This window comes from Muntiacus reevesi, chromosome 15 (assembly GCF_963930625.1).
Source record: "Muntiacus reevesi chromosome 15, mMunRee1.1, whole genome shotgun sequence".
NCBI classification, from domain to species: domain Eukaryota; kingdom Metazoa; phylum Chordata; class Mammalia; order Artiodactyla; family Cervidae; genus Muntiacus; species Muntiacus reevesi.
The window spans coordinates 42,638,946-42,657,933 of record NC_089263.1 but is presented as its reverse complement, the minus strand read 5'-3'; the positions used below and the strand labels follow the sequence as shown (position 1 = coordinate 42,657,933).

Genomic DNA, 18,988 nt, shown 5'->3' with positions numbered 1-18,988 from the left:
CCTATGGCTGCATTTCTCAGTTACTAATTATTTTGCAGGTGAAGGAGTTTGCTTATGTCTGTTAGATTTTTTCTGCAGTTTTGTGCTGGATCTTTCTTGTTGTATGTCTAATTAATAGTTTGGGCCATTAAGTAAATAGAGTATGCTTTGCATTTATCTTTTCTTAATTGTATTTGGTTTCTGTTTTTTGTGTCACTTTGTTCTTAATCTTAATCTACTAGGTTTTGAGTTTTCCAGATACTCAGCAAGTTAACAGAAATGTTGCCCTTAGAAGTGTGTTCTCACCAGTACTTGACCTGGTAACTCAGAAGCAATTTTTCCTTAAGAAATAATAGTAAAGGACAGGGGTCATCAAACAATTTTTTAAAGGGTCAGGTAATCAATATTGTAGGCTTTCCAGGCTGTTAGGTGTCTGTTGCACCTACCCATCTCTATGGGTGTAGTGAGAAAGCAGTTGTAGGCAATACCTAAATATATTGTGTTCCAATAAAGATAGAAAGACAGATTGAAGTCTGGATTTGACCTCTGGTCTAGTACTATGCCCATTTCTAGTAAAGAGGAGTATTGAAGGAATGTATTATAGCAATCAGTTAGAGAAATAATAATCTATATTAGTCTAAACTGATATAAAATAGTACTTTGTATTTTATACATTTTTCCTCACAATAATAAAAATGTGCTTCTTGGAAATTTTTCATTATTTATAGCCTTATAATACTGAAATTGAAGAGGCATTGTAACCTATCCCCTAGAGTTCAGTATTATTAACAAAACCCCACACATTTGAATGAGTATGATGAATGGGTGAAGAGCAGAGTTGCAGAAGTGGAAGTAAGTGAAGGTATATAATGTTAGAGATGGTGCCATGTTGGTAGGGGGTGTTGAATAGGGAGAGATAACTTCTGGCTTTTTTCCTTGCTTCCCACACCACTGTGGTAGTGTGTCCTGCCTGCCTCCTCCTAACGGTGGGTTTTATGCATAGCAGGGCTATAATGTAACAACAGCTTTGCAGAATAGATAAGCACAAAGGAAACAAACAGTAGAAACCCTTTACAAGAGGCTGTGGAAACCCGGGTGAAGAAAGGTAGCTCTACATCACTGGTTGTTGTCTGTTTACATGTTTAGTGGAAGTTTGTGGTACTTACACCATTCCTCTCCTTGGTACTTTGAACAGTGATAACAGATCTAAATAACGTTTATTCAGGGAACTCAGCTCCCTGCTCTGTGATGACCTGGAGGGGTGGAATGAGGGATAGGGTGGGAGGGAGGCTCACGGATGAGGGGGGATATATGTGTGCATAAGCTGACTCACATTTTTGTACAGCAGAAACTAACAACATTATAAAGCAATTATACTCCAATAATGAAAAAATTAATCAAAATAAATAAGTAGTGTTTATTGCAGCGTAGTTTAAACTCTTTCCCCCTGCCATTTTTAGTATATGTGCTGCCGAAGCGAGCACTCCCCCTGCCATTACTGCAAATACCCCAGCCTGTCAAATACCGACTTACAATGGCTAGAGCTGTGTTGTCTAATGCAGGAGCCATTGGTTATTAAGAACTTGAGATGTCACCTGTCAGAATTAAGATGCACAGTAAATGCAAAATACTTACTGGATTTTGAAGACTTAGTACCAAAAAAAAAGGTGAAATATTTCATTATTGATTACATATTGCAATATTTTGGAATATATTGAGTTAAATAAAATGTATTGATTTCATTACTATTTCTTTAAAAGTTTTTAAATGTGGCCAGAAGAAAATTTTAAATTGTATGTGTAGCTACCATTTTGTTTTTGATAGCAGTGTCTTAAACTAGTTGGACTTCCCAGGTGACTCAGTAGTAAAGAATCCAGCTGCCGATGCAGGAGATGCAGGAGACGTGGGTTTGGTCCCTGGCTTGGGAAGAGCCCCTGGAGTAGGATATGGCAACCCACTCCAGTATTCTTGCCTGGAAAACTGCACATGGACAGAGGAGCTTGGCAGACCTGCCGATGCAGGAGACTTGCATGCACATGGACAGAGGAGCTTGGCAGACTACAGCCCATGGGGTCGCAAAGAGATGGATGTGACCGAGCACAAGCAGAGACTAGTTAATGTGTAAAATAGCTAGATTTGAAGTATATTTTTCCTTAGAGTTGGGGCTTCCCTGGTAGCTCAGTTGGTAAAGAATCTGCCTACAATGCAGGAGACCCCAGTTCGATTCCTGGGTCAGGAAGATCCGCTAGCGAAGAGATAGGCTACCCACTCCAGTATTCTGGCATGGAGAATTCCATGGACTGTATAGTCTATGGGGTTGCAGAGAGTCCGACACAACTGAGCGACTTTGACTTCACTTCTCTTCCTTACAGTTGACTATGAGTAAGGAGAGCTGATTGTAAAGCTACATACAGATCTTTGGCTGTGTGGAGATTAGCACCCCTCCTTCCTCTCTCCTCACAGTGCAGAAGTCACCTGTAGTATACTACCGCTGCTCAGTCACTGCAGTCGTGTCCGACCCTGTGCGACCCCATAGACAGCAGCCCACCAGGCTCCCCCGTCCCTGGGGTTCTCAAGGCAAGAACACAGCTTAAATTGTTAGAATATCTCATGCACATTAAGTATGTGGCTTGGGAACCTATGTTTGTTTCTAAAGGAAAAAGTTTAAAACTTTTAATGAAGCTTTCTAAGTGAACTGCAGTTTTAGGCAGTAAAAAGACTTCTTCCAAGATCTATCTGTTCATTCATTTTATTCTGCACTGTTGATAACACTCGATTGGGTATGTCTTTTGCCTCTCACTTAGCTAATAAATTATTTATCTGACATAGTTTTTATTATAAAAATCAGATTATATTCATCTTTTTTTCTGACATATTTTTTCTTCAACTTTACTTTTCCATTTCATCCTAATTCTTAATGCCACTTCCTCCCAAAGGTGTTTCCTAGCATTTCTTGATCTTCTGTGCCTGTCTCTCCTTGTTCCCTTCCTCTGAATTCCCAAAGGATATCTGCCTCTGTCTAGTAAAGATCATCACTTTTTACTTTGTATTTTAATGATATGCACCCATTATCTCCATTACTAAAGGGTACATACTTCAAAAGGATTTTCCTTTGTACTGAATTAGTCTGGGCTTTCCAGACTGGGCACTAGTGGTAAAGAACTCGCCTGCCAATGCAGGAGACACAAGAAACAAGGAGGTTCAATCCCTGGATCAGGAAGATCCCCTGGAGGGAGGGCATGGCACACCACTCCAATATTCTTGCCTGGAGAATCCCTTGGACAGAGGAGCCTGGCGGGCTACAGTCCACAGGGTCTCAAAGAGTCAGACACAACTGAAATGACTTAGCATGCAGGCACAGTCATGTAACTTGGCTGATATGTATTATCTCTTTAGATCTCATTTATGTTAAGGTATGATTAGTTTCTCTTTACTTCTATAGGTTTCATTTTTTGTTGTTCTTGTAGACTACAGACAAATATACAAATGAAACTATCTTAATGGAATTACTCCAAATCTTCTTTGGAAATCAGACCCTACTTACTGTAGAGGTAACCTGTACAGATATACTAATGAGGAAACATGCATGTAATAGTTTTAACAATTTTTAGAATGACAGTAGAAGGAAAGGTGCATCTCAGGAAGGAGAAAAAGTTAGAGAATTGTGAGTTATGTTGGTTACACGTAATTGTTGAAAAGGAGACCAAAATATAGAAGAGAGCAAAATATTCACCCAAATCTTGCCACTTAGAGGCAATTATTGTTAATCTTTTTGCATATTTCTAACCTTTTCCATTTAAAAATATTTTTGTTACAAAAAACATGAATACTCATCATAAAAATCCAAATAGGGACTTTGCTGGTGGTTGAGTGAGACTGCACTCTCCATGCAACGAGCATGGGTTCAGTTCCCAGTCAGGGAACTAGATCCCACATGCCACAACTAAAGATCCTGCATGCCTCAACAAGGATCAAAGATCCCGTGTGTTTCAACTAAGACCTCAAGCAATCAACTAAATACTTTTGAAAATTCAAACAATATGGAAATATTTAGAATAACAAATTTTCTTCCTTCCCAGTTCCTCCCTATCTGCATGGGGAACATCTGTTTTTGGTATTTGTATAAATACAAACCTTTGCACATTTTTGCTATTATTATATTAATGCATGTGGAATTGTATCATTCAGTGATTGAGTTTTTTCTACTTAATATACCTTGGAAGTCTATCTCTATAATAGATCTCTTGCATTTTAAAAGTGACTGAATTAAAGTTTTGAAGAGAAATCAGTGCCATAGTAAGAAATCCCAGCAGTGTAGAAAAACACCGAGTAGAATGGTCCCTTAATCCCATCCCCATTCTGTAGCTGTTAGCTTGATTTTTGTGTTAATATAACATATAATATATTTTGTATTATAATTCCAGAAATATTTTATGCTTCCTTAAGTCATCTTTCTCTGCTTTCCTTCCATCTTTCGTTTTCTTTCTTTTTAAAATTTTAACACAAGTGGACCATATTCTATAGTTTTGACAAGCTTTTTTTATATATTACATTTTTTTGGAGTGTAGTTGATTTACAATGTTGTGTTTCGGGTGTGCAGCAAAGTGGCTCAGTTACACATGTCTACTGTCTACTTTAGATTCCTTTCCTGTAATAGGTTGTTACAGAGTATTACGTAGAATTCCTGTGCTATTCAGTAGATCCTTGTTAGTTATCTATTTTATATATAGTAGTGTGTATATGTCCATCCCAATCTCCCAGTTTGTCCCACCCACTTTTTCCCTTGGGAACCATAAATTGTCTTGGTAAGCTTTTACTTTGAAAAAAATATAGGATGGAAGCAAACTGGAAAGTTGTCTTTCCTGTTTACATTATTTAAGAACTCTCTTACTGTTTAATGGCTATGCGTTTTCATTGTATGAAGTACTATAATTTATTTTTCTCTTATTGTTAGATGCTTAGTTTTCCCAGTTGTTCACTATTATGTTAAACCCTTTCAAAATTCATAGTCAAGTACTTGAATTCAGTGTTTGGACTGCTTTGAAATAGAAAGCTTAAAAATTAGAAGGAAAAAGAAAGGCTGAGCTTATTTTGTTTCACTCAGTTTCAAAACTGATAGAAATCACAGTCCAGTCCAATTTTGGCTGAATGTACCTTTAAATTGAAAACTATAAATGTCTAGTTTAAATATACTTTTTCTTATGTTTGTATTAATGTGTAAATTGACCAGTCCCTAAATTTTTGTATGAGTTGTATGATTCTGTGTAAAATTTTGCAATAAAGGCTCAAGCCTTTGTCCACTTTTAATATAAAACTTGTGAAATGATAGGTAATGCATTTTTGTTTTTGTTTTTGAATCAGTGACTTTTTTGAGCGAACCATTCTGTGCAACAGTCTTGTGTGGAGCTGTGCTGTGACAGGCAGACCTGGACTCACCTATCAGGAAGCACTGGAGTCAGAAAGAAAAGCGAGACAGAATCTTCAGAGCTTTCCAGAACCACTAATTGTTCCAGTTTTATACTTGACCAGCCTCACCCATCGTTCACGCTTACATGAAATCTGTGATGATATTTTTGCGTACATCAAGGATCGATATTTTGTTGAAGAAACTGTGGAAGTCATTAGGAACAATGGTGCAAGGTAAAGTACTTTTAATTTTTTCTTTTGATATACATGCATTCGCATTGCTCAGATTCAAAATACACAAGCAGATGAAATGAGGAAAAGATTTTTTGACTACTTTCCGGCTACGATGTTATCCTCCCCCCAGATAACCCTTGTGTTAACAGTTTCATATGTATTTTTCCAAAGCTGATGTTGGTATAGACCACCAAAAACGTGAACACACATGCATACACAGACACAGTTTCCTGCCCCTTTCAATGCAAAAGGTAACATACTGTACATACTGTACACACCTTTTTTCACTCAAAATATCTTGAAGATTGGTCTATTTACTTTATAAACCATTTTCCTTCTTTTTCATTTACCGTGTGTTTTATTATATCAGAGTTTCATCTCTCTTTTTTGACGGTGAAAAGATCTTAGATAAATATATCTACTGTGTTGTCATTATGTTATCTATTAAATATGCCTATATTTCTTGCTGGGTTTTAGTAGTTCTTTGATAAGATGAAGACTACATTTTTGATAAGATGAAAATTTTTGCTAAGTTCTCTTCTCCTTTACCCAGAAAAAAGTGGATTTTTCATATATGAAATTTAAAATGAGTTTCTCTGTGGCACTAAGTTAAAAATTATCATTGCTTTTCTGAAATGTTAAGAATTTATGATTGGCTAGTCACTGATGCTTATTATGGTAATCTTTATTTGCATTAAAACTTTTTATAGCCTCTTTTGAGACAGCGACTCTTTTGGGATGCCTTTTTTCCCCTTCTTTGTTAACCTGAATGCAAATTTATTTCTTTTTGAATTTTAAACGTCAGCAGCCAAAACTTATTATATATGTTCTTAATTATATGTCAATAATTATGTTCTTTATTATCTTATTGTGGAGAATCATCACAAGTTTATGTGTAATTTCAGAATAATGTCCTTAATATAATCCATTTCACTTATTAAATGCTACTGTATATGAATGTTAAAAAGCCAAAAGATATTTATATTATGTTTGATTTTGGTGAATTACTGAATAAGTTCTTTTAACTGTAGAAGTAAAAAATGGTAAAAATTGAAGCATTTTTCATTTGTCTCCTGACATTTAGTAAAAGACATGTCTTTATTTTCAAGAGGAAAGATTGGTATGTCACCAGTAATCCCACCAAGAACATACCAATCGGCATCACGAAAAGAGCCTATTTGCGGATGAGGGCATTTTTTTTCTCCTTATAGTCATTATTTTATTTGACTTATGCCAATAGTGTTTTTTAACTCACAAATCATTGTGATACATTAACCTTTAACACTAGGTTAAATATGGCTTACATCTAGGAATATAGTTGTTTAGTGTTTCTTGCATAGCTTTTTTTAGTTGTACCAACTATCTTTGGCTTCAGATAGTTATTGTTTTAATGACAGTAGTAAACTAGGATACATTGTAGAAATGGGAAATCTGAGAGTCACAATTTTGTTGTTTATTCATTAGAAACACACTTCTTCTGCCTTATGAAGCTTTTAAATGGTAAAGTATAAGAAATTGATATTTTTCTGAGTAATTTAAGGCTTTGTTTTCATCATACATATTGGCTGTTCTTAATCTGTGTGTGAAAGGAGAAATCATGGATGACTCAATCTTTTTTTTTTTTGCCTTTAGCAGCTGGGTGGATGATAAGATGCAGAGGCCTCAGGAAGTAATACTGTCAGAGTCTAGGCTTCTTCACTGTCATTTCAGGCCCAGATATTTCTGATTGCTCCGATTTTGTCTTTCATGCAGATACTGCTTAGGTGATTCATGAGTGTCACTTAGCAGGAAGACGCCAGTTATTAGAGATGTAAAAAGGATTAAGATGTCCTTTAAGAGTTCAGTTAAGGGAGAGACAAACATGTCAACTTGTGGGATATTAAAATAAACACATGATGAGGTGATTCAGGAGCAACCAGGTCCAGAGTGCCTGTAGAGGCTAGGCTTGAGTTTCCTACACTCACGCTAACACTGGTTATTTTGGTCTTTTCATCTTTGCCAGATTTGATGATATCTCAGTGTTTAATATGCTTTTCAGGTCCTTTGCTCCTTTTTCTTTTGGTTTGTCTGTGATTAGTAGATTTGTGAGAGGTCTGTTAAATATGAGACATATTAAACTCTTTGTCACCTTGTTGCAAATATTTTTGTTTCATTTTTTGCTTTTTTTTTTTAAATGTTCAGTAAATGTAAAGTTAAAAGGACTTTAAAAATATGTATAAGGAATGCTAGTAGAATTAAGGAATAATGAATAAAAATTCAATAAATACACATTCACCACTTGGTTTAATAAAATATCTTTGTCTTTGATGTTTGTTTATAGTTTGAGGAAAAAGTATAAATTTTTAGTTTTATAGGAAGCAGAGTTGTGTGATACGAAGGTTTAGGCTTTGGAGTCAGACTGACCTTGTTGGACAATGACATCTTTTCAAGTTTTTGTGAAAACTAAAATGAGAGCAGGGTGGGGAGGTTGGAGGGGGCGGGTACACATTTTTGAATTGCTGTATAAATAGAATATAATGTCATTTTACTAGGGGAATAATGCTGCTATTGGCCCACAAGTCTTATGTGGAAATTAGTATTTTTCTTCTATTATTGGCTAGTTTTTCTGTTGCTTTATATTATAATTAAGCTTCAAGCCTGACTTGAGATTTCAGCAACTTTAGGTACTAGTTTCTGCATACACCCTTATCCTTTCACCTTTTTCACTTAAATTTCAGTTTAAAAAACTTTAATACATATTAAACTTGACTAAATTTCCTTTGGTTGGAATTGTACCACCCCCATCTCTTTATTATGCTCATGAACTTGGACAAACCCCATGAAATTTAAGGGAGAAGCCTGATGTGCTGCAATCCATTGGGTTGAAAAGAGTCGGACACGACTTGGCGCCTGAACAGTAACATGTATTTGTTACTTGTGCCCGTGTCTCCTACATTGGCAGGAGGATTCTTCACCAGGGAGCCACCAAGAAAGCCTTTGAATTCAGTTTTGAGGTGATGATGCTAGTGGTAAGGTTCTGGCGTCCTCTGGGTGGGCTAGGGCAAACCTAGCTTCAGTGATGAGAGAAGTGTCACATTGAGTTTCCTCAGTATCTCTGTTGACTTTAACTGCAGGCTCCTGTGGCCTTGGTACCTAATTGTGTCCTGAGGCTTATCCTTAGGGGACTTTTTTGGAGAATTCAATGGATTTCTCCCAGTGGCTAAGAAATAGCAGGCACTCACTATCTTCATGGGGATCCATAGGATCCACAGTATGAGATCTGTATTCCTATTCCCACTTGCCACTCTGAAAGTTAAGAGTGTGAAGTTAGGAGAATTTTCTTCCCCAGTACGTATATTTTTATCCACCTTTGCTTTTAAAGTTTATTGAGATATAAGATTCACACACTGTAACATTCACCCAGTGTACAACCCAGTGGGTTTTAGTTATGTGACTGTTTCCGCTATCTAATTCCAGCATATTTTCATCACCCCGGTAAACCCTGTACCAATGAACAGGCCCTCCCAACTGCGTTTTCCCTCAGCCCCTGGCAACCACTGATCTCTTTCCCGTCCCTGTGGGTTTGTCTGTTCAGGATATTTCATGTACACGGAATCATGAAGTGTATACCTTTCTTTTATGTGTTTGGTTTCTTTCACTTAGTGTAGTGTTTTTCAGATTCATCTGAGTTGTAGTATGTATCAGTATTTTATTTCTCTTTATTAATAAATTCTGCTGTATGAATCTATCACATTTTGTTTATCCATTCATCAATGGATAGATAAATTTGAGTCATTTCCACTTTTGGACAATTATAAATAATGTTGTTACAAGCATTCCTGTGCAAGTTTCTGTGTGGACATATGTTTACAGTTTTCTTGGGTGTATACATAGAAGTAGAATTGCTAAGTCATATGGTAACTCTATCTTTAGCATTTAAGGCATCTTCCGACTTTTCTAAGCAGATTCATCATTTTACATTCCTGCTAGCAATGTAAGAGTGTTCCAGTTTGTCCACGTCCTCACCAAGCCATACATGTTTATTTATTATTGTAAATTTTTTTTTCATTTCTTTAAAAAGTTAATTAGTTTAATTGGAGGCTAATTACTTTACAGTATTGTGGTGGTTTTTGCCATACATCGACATGAATCAGCCACAGGTGCACATGTGTCCTCTGCATCCTGAACACCCCTTCCGCTTCCCTCCCCACCCTGTCCCTCTGGGTTGTCCCAGAGCCCTGGCTTTGAGTGCCCTGTTTCATGCTTCAAACTTGCACTGGTCATCTGTTTTACTTATGGTAATATACGTATTTCAGTTCTATTCTCTCAAATCATCACACCCGTGCCTTCTCCCAGAGTCTAAAAGGCTGTCTCCCTTTTGCTGTCTTGCTTATAGGGTTGTCATTACTGTCTCTCTAAATTCCATATATGTGCTTTAATAAACTGTATTAAATATATACAGCATTAAGTATTTATTTAATATACTGTGTTTCTCTTTCTGACTTACTTCATTCTGTGTAATAGGCTACACATTACATTAGAACTGACTCAAATGCGTTCTTTTTTATAGCTGAGTAATATTCCATTGTGTATATGTACCACAACTTCTTTATCCATTTGTTTGCAGATGGACATTGTCCATCTGTTTCATTTTGCCATCCTAGTGGGTGTGAAGTGGTTTCTCTTTGTAGTTTTGTTTTGCATTTCCTTAGTGGCTGATAATGTTGAGCATCATTTTATGTGCTTATTGGTCATTTGTGTATTTTCTTTGGTGAAATGTCTACTCTGGTCCTTTGCCCATTTTAACATTGAGTTATTTATCTTTATTACTGAGTTCCAAGAGTTCTTTGTGATTTTGGGTACAAGTTCCTTAGCAGATAATGTGATTCGCAAATATTTGCTCCCTTTTTGTGAGTTATCTTTTCATATTCTTGATGGTACCATTTGCAGCACCATTTCCCTTTGCTTTTAAGCTTTTGTGTCAAAAGCATCTACCTTTTGTTTCTATCTCTGTTGGCAGAATTTTGCAGTGGTCCTAAAGACCTCTTCATCCATTAGAATTAGATTTACTTGAAAGAGCATGCTACGTTACAGAGAAGTGGATGGGCCCCTTCTTAGGCTGAATTATTTCAGTATGGATACTCTGGATCTCCTCACTTCAGTATTCTTATTGTCTTCTTTATTTTTAGATATCCCTCCCTCCTTTCTTTCTTGCATCTTATAGATTAGGTGCTTCCCTCCTCACCGGAAGTTAGGTGCTTGCCTCCTCACCGGAACTTTCTGTTCTGAAATTAGCAATCAAGCTGACAGATTCTTCTAGAAGATCCTTTGTCATTTCTGTGTTAGATAAAGAGAACAGCAGGCTACCTGACTGAGCCACACCAGTTTCGTTCTTTATACGCCCATCTGCATTACCACCAGCTTGCCTGCCAGTCATGCTGAAATGTGTTTTCTGCTCCTTCCTTGGAGCCTATGTGAGAAGTGAGGGGATGGGTGGTCTTGTGAAAAAACCACCACTCAGGTCTCTGTGAATTCTTAAATAACTACCAGATGTTTGTATATACATTGCATCAGCAGATATGAAGCAGGGACTTACGGTTTCCATTTACAGATGAAATAGATCCAAAGAAGTTGTGATTTTGGGCGGTGGCGGGGGGGTAATTTTTTTAACATATATTTACTGATACCTGCTATTTACTTGCACTGTTCCAGACACTGGAGATTAAGCAGTGTACAAAGCAGAGTCATGGACTGTCCATTCCAATCTTATAAGTCATAAATGGCAGGATTTAAATTCAGATAGACCTGACTTACAAAATTATTTCTTTCTCTCTATCACTGTGTCCTTGGTTTTGGATTCTGCCATTTGTGATTAGCTGCATGGTTCTGTGCAAGTGATTTCAACTCTTAAGTTTTTGTCTTTTTTTCGTGTGTTAAATGGACCCTTGACTTAACAGGGTTGCCTCATGGGATAAAATGGCATAATAAATGTGAATTTTTAAAAGCTATATTAATATAATACTGTCTTTGCTGTAATTGTCTTGCTAGCATTTGAATGTGTTTATTGGTGGCCATGCAGTTGTGTTTTTTAATTTATTTTTAATTGAAGGATAATTTCTTTACAGTATTGTGTTGACTTCTGCCATACATCAACGTGAATCAGCCATAAGTATACTTATGTCCCCTCCCTCTTGAACCTCTCTCCTACCTCCCACACCATCCCACCCCTTTAGGTTATAGAGAGTTATGTAGTTTTATTGTTTTATTTTTGTTTGTTGGCACATGCTAGTAGTGATGTGAGGCTACAGTAGGTGCCTGGGACAGTGTAACTCAGAATCAAATTTCCGTTACAACTCTGAAAGGAAACTCCACAGTTAAGAATTTCAGTGTCTTAGAAGACATAGTTTGTTTTTGAAGACAGTCATCCCACATTTTTATGTTATCTTCTAAAAATACTACACAAGCAGATTTAAAATGCTATACAAGCAGATTTTAAGACATCCAAGTTTCAACTAACTTTATCAACTTTTTTTTTTTAACCACCTTGATAACCATTGTTTAATGAAAGGTTGGGAGGATGGTGAGCTAGAGCTCAAATTCTTGCATGATAAACCCATCTTTTCTACCTAACCCTAGAACTAGAGAATTAAATTAGGAAAAAGGAGGTAGAAATCACACAACAAATAAACATCGTTCAGTGTAAAGAAAGAACTATAGAGTTTGAAAGAATTTTTAAAAATGAGTCAGGATTATAATTTTATATTTGGTAATTTTTTTTCAGTTAAAGTAGGCTTTGGGCAGCTTGTTTTCAGATATTTTACAAGCACAGTCAGGATGTTCTGGGAGCTGAAAGATTCATAGGAAATGTGAAGCAACAGGTGTGAGAAGGTACTTCTAAAAGTAGATACACTGACAGCAGCAAGAAACCGCACCTTATAACAGAGGAGGAGATGGACTAAACATTAACTCCAAAACATATTCACCTGGCTCAGTATATACTTCAGTAAAGTTTGAAGACATTGCAGAATGGCGGTGTGCTAGATGCTTTCATTTTAATTCTCATGGTATTGATGGGTGACTCAGAGCCTTTGAAAGATTATTTTCATGTTGGTATTTACCTAAAGGAGTTGAAAATTTATGTCTACCTGCGCATAATTGTCTTTAGCAGCTTTATTAATAATTGCCAAAAGTTGGAAGCACCAAAATATCCTTTAGTCAGTGAATGGGTAAATAAATGGCAGCGCATCCAGACAATGGAATATTAATTCAGTGCTAGAAAGAAATGAACCTTTGAGCTTGAAAAGACATGAATGAACCTTAAATGCATATTACTAAGTGAAGCCAATCTGAAAAGGATACATATGGTAGGATTCCAACAATATGACTTTCTAGATAAGGTAAAATGTGAAAAAGATAGTGGTTGCCAGGAGTTGAGAAGGGTGAAAGGGAGATGAATGGGTTGAACTTGGAGGTTGTTTGAGGCGGTAAAATAATCGGTGGTGCTATAATAATGGACATATTTGTCCAAACCCGTAGACAGCACCAAGAGTGAAACTTCGTAACTCTGAACTTCATGTGATAATGATGGTCAGTGTAGGTGCACTGATTATAGCAAGTGTTACTTCTCTGGTGTGGGGTACTGAAAGAGAAGGAGGTTATTCATGTGTTGGGGCAGGTAGTATATGGGAGATTTTTGTGTCTTCCTTTCAGTTTTGCTGTGAATCTAAAACTGCTCTAAAAAAACATGGTCTTTACATTTTAAAAAGTTATGCTTTTTAAAGAAAGACTGAACTTTCTTTCAGAAAGACTGAACTTTCTCATTTTTTAAAAATTTGCTTTTTTTCCCTATAAAAATTCACGTGTAGCAGAGAAAAGTAAAAGGTGAAGGCCTGGAGTACATTTCCCAAGTGCTCCTTTCAGAGGTAACCACAGTCAAAAATATAGTGCACAGTTTTTGGGGGGTTTTTTGTATACAACACTAAATTTTTTAAAAAAAGTAACTTTTTTGGTTAGTAATGGTTTGGATAGCTTCTTATATTAGAAAACCATGCACACCTTTTCTAACTGATTTTTGCATAAACTAGCTAAACTGTTTAAAAAATTTAATTGGAATATTGCTTTTTCTGAGGGTGGAGAAAGTTATTTCGTGTGTTAAACCTTGTGTGAATTTGCTCTTTGAAAATAATGACCTGCATTTTCTTTCACATAATCTGTGATCTATGACTTAATGACAGACCTTTTCTCCAATGTAGGTTAAATCAATACAAAAGCAGAATTGGATTTGCACCAAAGAGTTTCCCCTGTAACTAGATTTTCCAAATACTATCCCCATACTATTTAGATTTAACATTTTGAAATGTTCTCTAATTAAGCATAAGAGACTATAGTTTAGTATCGTTTTTAGAACTGCCTTGCAAAATGAAGATTTTGAAATTCCTTTTAATCTTACAAACTGATACCAATTTTGGCATGAAATAGGGACCAACCACCTAGTTCCTTGAACGCTTATCTATTCAACTATCAAGGTGTATTCCCTCTGGCTTTCTATGTTGCATTGGTGGGTTGCTTCAAGCACTTTAGTCTAATGAAGTAAGAGAAAATTAGCACATAAACCTAAAATATAGAGAGTAGGTACTTATTATATATTAGAACTGGAAATGAGAAAATGAACTTTTTATCTTTGAGCTCTTTTTTGTACTGCTAACCTAAATGCTATTAGTGAATCATAATTAATTAAAATGCATTAATATTAGGACAAAAGGAAATACTAAATATATTGAGGCGATAAGAGGAACATAAAAGGTGTAAGTAAGGAACAATATAGTTATTTTGATTTAACAATATGTGCTCGGATATCAGCAACTGGATCCAGATGATATTAATTCAAGGAGAAGTTTTCGGAAAAGGGTTATTTGACTAGAAATTTGAAGACAGAGAAAAATAAAAATTAGCAGAAAAGGTTGAGGGGGAAGACTTCTTATTTAGGTGCTAAGATAGAGTGTATAACTTTTTCCCAGCACACCACGCAGCATACGAAACTGCCCTGACCAGGGATCGAACCCATACCCCCTGCAGTGGAAGTGCAGTCTTAACCCCTGGACCACCACAGAAGTCCATGGTATATAAATTTTAACAACATATATTAGTTGAGTTGATTATAGTTCTTTCAGATAAAGGCTTTCTATTGGTCAGCTTACTCTGCTACCCTTTTAAGGTCAAAGTTCCTGGTTCTTAGGCAAGGAGAGTCCTAAGGATCATCCCCAAATTGATGTTTCATTCTTTAATTGCTGATGACCCTAGTATGTTGATGATATAATTATTAATAGGGGAAAAAAGACTATTTTAGACAGCTGTTCTTTCTTTGGAATTCTTTAGATGTATATTATTGTATATACCAGAGACCCAGACTTACAACCTGACTGCCGTATTGTTGCAGTTAAAATTTAGAATTCTTATTTACTTCTATAATAATGTAAATTGAGAGGCCATCCTGGGAAATACTTTTTATGCCCTAAAAGTCCCTATTAAGTAGTCACAAAGATAAATGAATTTGTTTTTCTAAACATGTTTAATTCAAATAACATATAAAACTTCTGTTATAAATTTTCTGTATGGACTCAACTGCCTGATGAACAAAATAGTTCAGTTAAGTTTGGGCTGATCATACAAACGTATTCATTTTCTTCAGTGTTCTGAGGACCTTCCCATTTGCATTGGCCATTAGGAAAATCTGTCTAATGCCTCTCAAAAGTCTTTGGTAAATATTGGAGGAGTGTAGTTGGAGCATGTGTGCGTGCTAAGTCACTTCAATTGTGTCCAACTCTTTATGACCCTATGGACCTGCCAGGGCTCCTCTGTCTATGGGATTCTCCAAGTAAAAATACTGGAATGGGCTGCCATGCCCTTCTCCAAGGGTGGTTGGTATCTGTGGCAGTTTCTTTATTAATCCCTTGTGCTAATTCGAAGTCTAAGAGTCAGCTGAGTCTCCACCAGGACTTATGATCTTTATCAAGGGAATCTTACTTATAGTAAGACAGGTGATAAAAATGGGGGATGGCAAGTAAATTGAGGTCACCTTTTTTCTTATTTAAAAGGAAATCAGTGTTTATTTCAGTTCATGTCTTGTTTAATCGATTAGTAGCAGGATGTCAGTAGAATAGTAGTAGTCCTGAAGTTCTTAGTTCTTTGTGACCAGAGAATCTTAGAGACGAATCTCACAAAAGAGAAGAGACTATAGCTACTTCTGCCCTGAAATCTCTGTTAGGAATAAAAGGGAAGTCCATTTCTATGTGGTTGTTACACAGGCTCAGGTCTGGGAAATTAGAGGCCTTCTGAGTAAAATCTCTCTCCTACATCATCTTCTACTTCCTGTATGGTCTGTTCTATTTGGCCAATATAAGATCACAATGGTTCCAAATTATCTGTCTGTCTTAGACCAATTCAGAGACTATCAAAAAATAAAAGTTAAAAAGAACCTAGAGAAATGGCATAAGCTCAGATAATTTCCAGTGAATGGAAAAGGGGTGATAAAAGTACAAAAAAAGTCTACTCATCACTAAATGCTAGGCAAGGTCCTTTGTTTAACTTAAAAACATATGCCAAGAGAGTAATTCTGAACAGATATTGGCAGACCTTTTTAAAAATAAAGAGCCAGATAGGAAATAGATAGACTTTGACGTCCATATGGTCTCCAGCAGAGCCAGCCAACCGTGCTGTAACAGTGCAAAAGCAGCCATAGGTAATATATACGTGAGCATGGCTCTATTCTAGTGATTATTTATGGACACTGAAATTTGGATTTCATATTATTTTCATGGGTCACAAAGTATTCTTATTTTTATTTGAAGCCATTTTAAAATGTAAATACCATTCTTGGCTCATAAACCACACAAAACAGGCAGTGAGTTGAATCTGGCCCTTTGACCATAGTGTGCTGACTGCTGGTGTAGAGGAAAGATTACTTACTGCTTTAAAAAGGGTTATAGAATAGAGTTTCCAGAGACCCCCTTTTAGTCTGGAACCTAGGAGTACAGCATAAAGAGGTGGCTGTGTGGGTGGGGGGGAAGCTTTTGGAACCGGCCTGAGTTACCAGCGCTGGGAATCTCCTTTGCTCATCTGTAAAACAGTGTCTCCATTCATATAGAGGTTGTATTCGGTTAGCTTTTGCTGCATAATAAGCCATCCCCAAAACTTAGTGGCATAAATCAATAAACATTCTCATGTTTCCTAGTTGACTGGAATGTTCTTATTATCTGGAGCTAGATTGTCTAAATTGCTTACTCTGGCCTTACATGTCTGGGGCCTCAGCCCGGGGTGGGTATTTTCTTGTGGCCTCTTATCAAGAGGCTAATCCAAACTTGTTCCCAGGGTAGGAATAGAGTTCCCAGCAGCGAGAGAAGGCAGTGTGCAAGCACATAGCAAGCCTCAGCTTGCTCCATGTTTGCTAGTGTCATAGACCAAAGCAAGTCACATGAGCAAATCGAGAGGTAACGTGGGAGGGGGTCAAGGATGTGGGGGCCATAACTGCAATAGTCTGTCACGGTGGTTAGTATTTTTGGCGCCCAGCATAGTGCCTGGCACATAAAGCACTCCGTAGATGTTAGGCCCTTCCTGTTCTTGTCAGAGACAAGTGCTGCCAGCTGTGATGACTCATCTTTTCTTGTAGCCAGTCACTCATTTTCTTACATCATCGTCACCGCTCTTCAAAGTTTGCTATATGACATTTTAGGGAGGTGATGGCAATGCCAGTAAGCTTTTGAGAGCTTACTATATGCCAGGCAGTGTTCTAAACCTTTAACTTAGACTATCTTATTTAATTCCCACAGCAGCCACATGTGATAGGTGCCCATTTGCTCATTTTACAGTTGAGGAGTTCATGCACAGAGGTTAACTAACTGAAACTTGCCTACGGTCACAAGCAATGATGTTATCAAGCCCAGACAGTTCTCCTCTGTAGAAGGAATGAATGTGAAAAAAATACTAAACAAGAGCCCTTGAGCAGGGTTGAAAGATTATAAATTGAATGTACTTGTTGATCACTATTTACTTTTCATTTTACTTGAGCATTTTATAGTTCTGTCAAAGTGTGAAGCAACATAGGATTGTATATGATGTGGTTAGCTTAAGTTTTTTATCATTTACTCTTAAGACTGATCCATATTGTTGAATGTCTGAAAATTAACTGTCTTATGATTGTTGATTCAAAATGAAAAAACCTCCTGCGTTTAAACAGGTTCTTCTGTTTTATTTTTAACCATTGTACTTATCAAGGTGCCTTAATGATTTTACCTTTGCATTCTGGCTATATAAGCTTTCTTCTTTTCAAATATTTTGCTTGCAGATGAGAGAATGCTATTGAGTGGCAACAAAAGGTGAAAGTAACTGCAAACATGGGGAAAAATAGAATTTTTATTTATGTATTGTTTTTCTGTCTTTTGGCACAGTTTCAAGGGAAGAAAAACAACAGTTTATGACTTTTCCTTAGAGGTGGTAGGGAATATTCTGATTTAGTATTATACGAAGCCAAATTTTTTGTAATTTATTTATTGAACATTGCGTGCTCAGTGCTGTTGTAGGTATTGGGAAGAGGGTAGTGAGTAAGACAAGGACTAGTGACTTACATTCACGTACAAGAGAGAGAAACACAAATCAGGATAATTTCAGATACTGATGAGTGCTGTAAAGAAAATAAAACTTGATGGAATAATTTTGAGTCATTTTTTGTTTTAGTCACTTAAATTCAATTATCTGAAAATCACTGTGTTAGATGCAAGTGGTTAATCAAGTGTCAGAAAAGCATTAGTATTTATTGTTCTCTTAGCATTATATAGCCTGTCAGTAGTAGGAGTAGAATTTTTAGGGCAAAGATAAGCAAAATACATATGAGTGACTAATGAAGGATTGAATAAGATAAGTGCATTAAGAGGACATAGAGGGAAGGAGAATGGAGGAAGGGTAGTCAAAAGGTGGGCTTCCCTGGTGGCTCAGTGGTAAAGAATCAGCCTGCCAATGCAGGAGATGCAGATGTGGGCTCGGTCCCTGGGTCGGAAGATCCCCTGAAGAAGGAACTGGTAACTCTCTCCAGTATTCTTGCCTGGGAAATCCCATGGACAGATGAGCCTGGTGGACTACAGTCCATGGGGTCACAGAAGCATCAGACATGACTTAGCAACTAAAAAACAACAGTCAGAAAGTACACGCTCCCAGTTATAAGATAAATAAGTACTAGGGATATAATGTACAACATGATGACTGTGGTTAACACTGCTCAATGATATACAGGAAAGCTGTTAAAAGTAAATCCAAGAATTCTCATCACAAGAAGAATTTTTTTTTTATTTATGAAATGCTAGGTGTTATATGAGATGCTGAATGTTAGCTGAACCTACTG

General features: G+C 36.7%; 1 protein-coding gene across 2 annotated transcripts in view; it reads left to right on the top strand.

Annotated features, from left to right (window-relative positions):
- The window catches only part of BAZ1A (bromodomain adjacent to zinc finger domain 1A), an 84,572-nt gene that overhangs the window by 6,980 nt on the left and 58,604 nt on the right, over window positions 1-18,988 (top strand). For both annotated transcript variants that reach the window (XM_065906358.1, XM_065906359.1), the window contains one exon: window positions 5,341-5,619. In XM_065906358.1, the coding sequence (XP_065762430.1) occupies window positions 5,341-5,619 (279 nt within the window). The remainder of the gene's footprint in view (window positions 1-5,340; window positions 5,620-18,988) is intronic.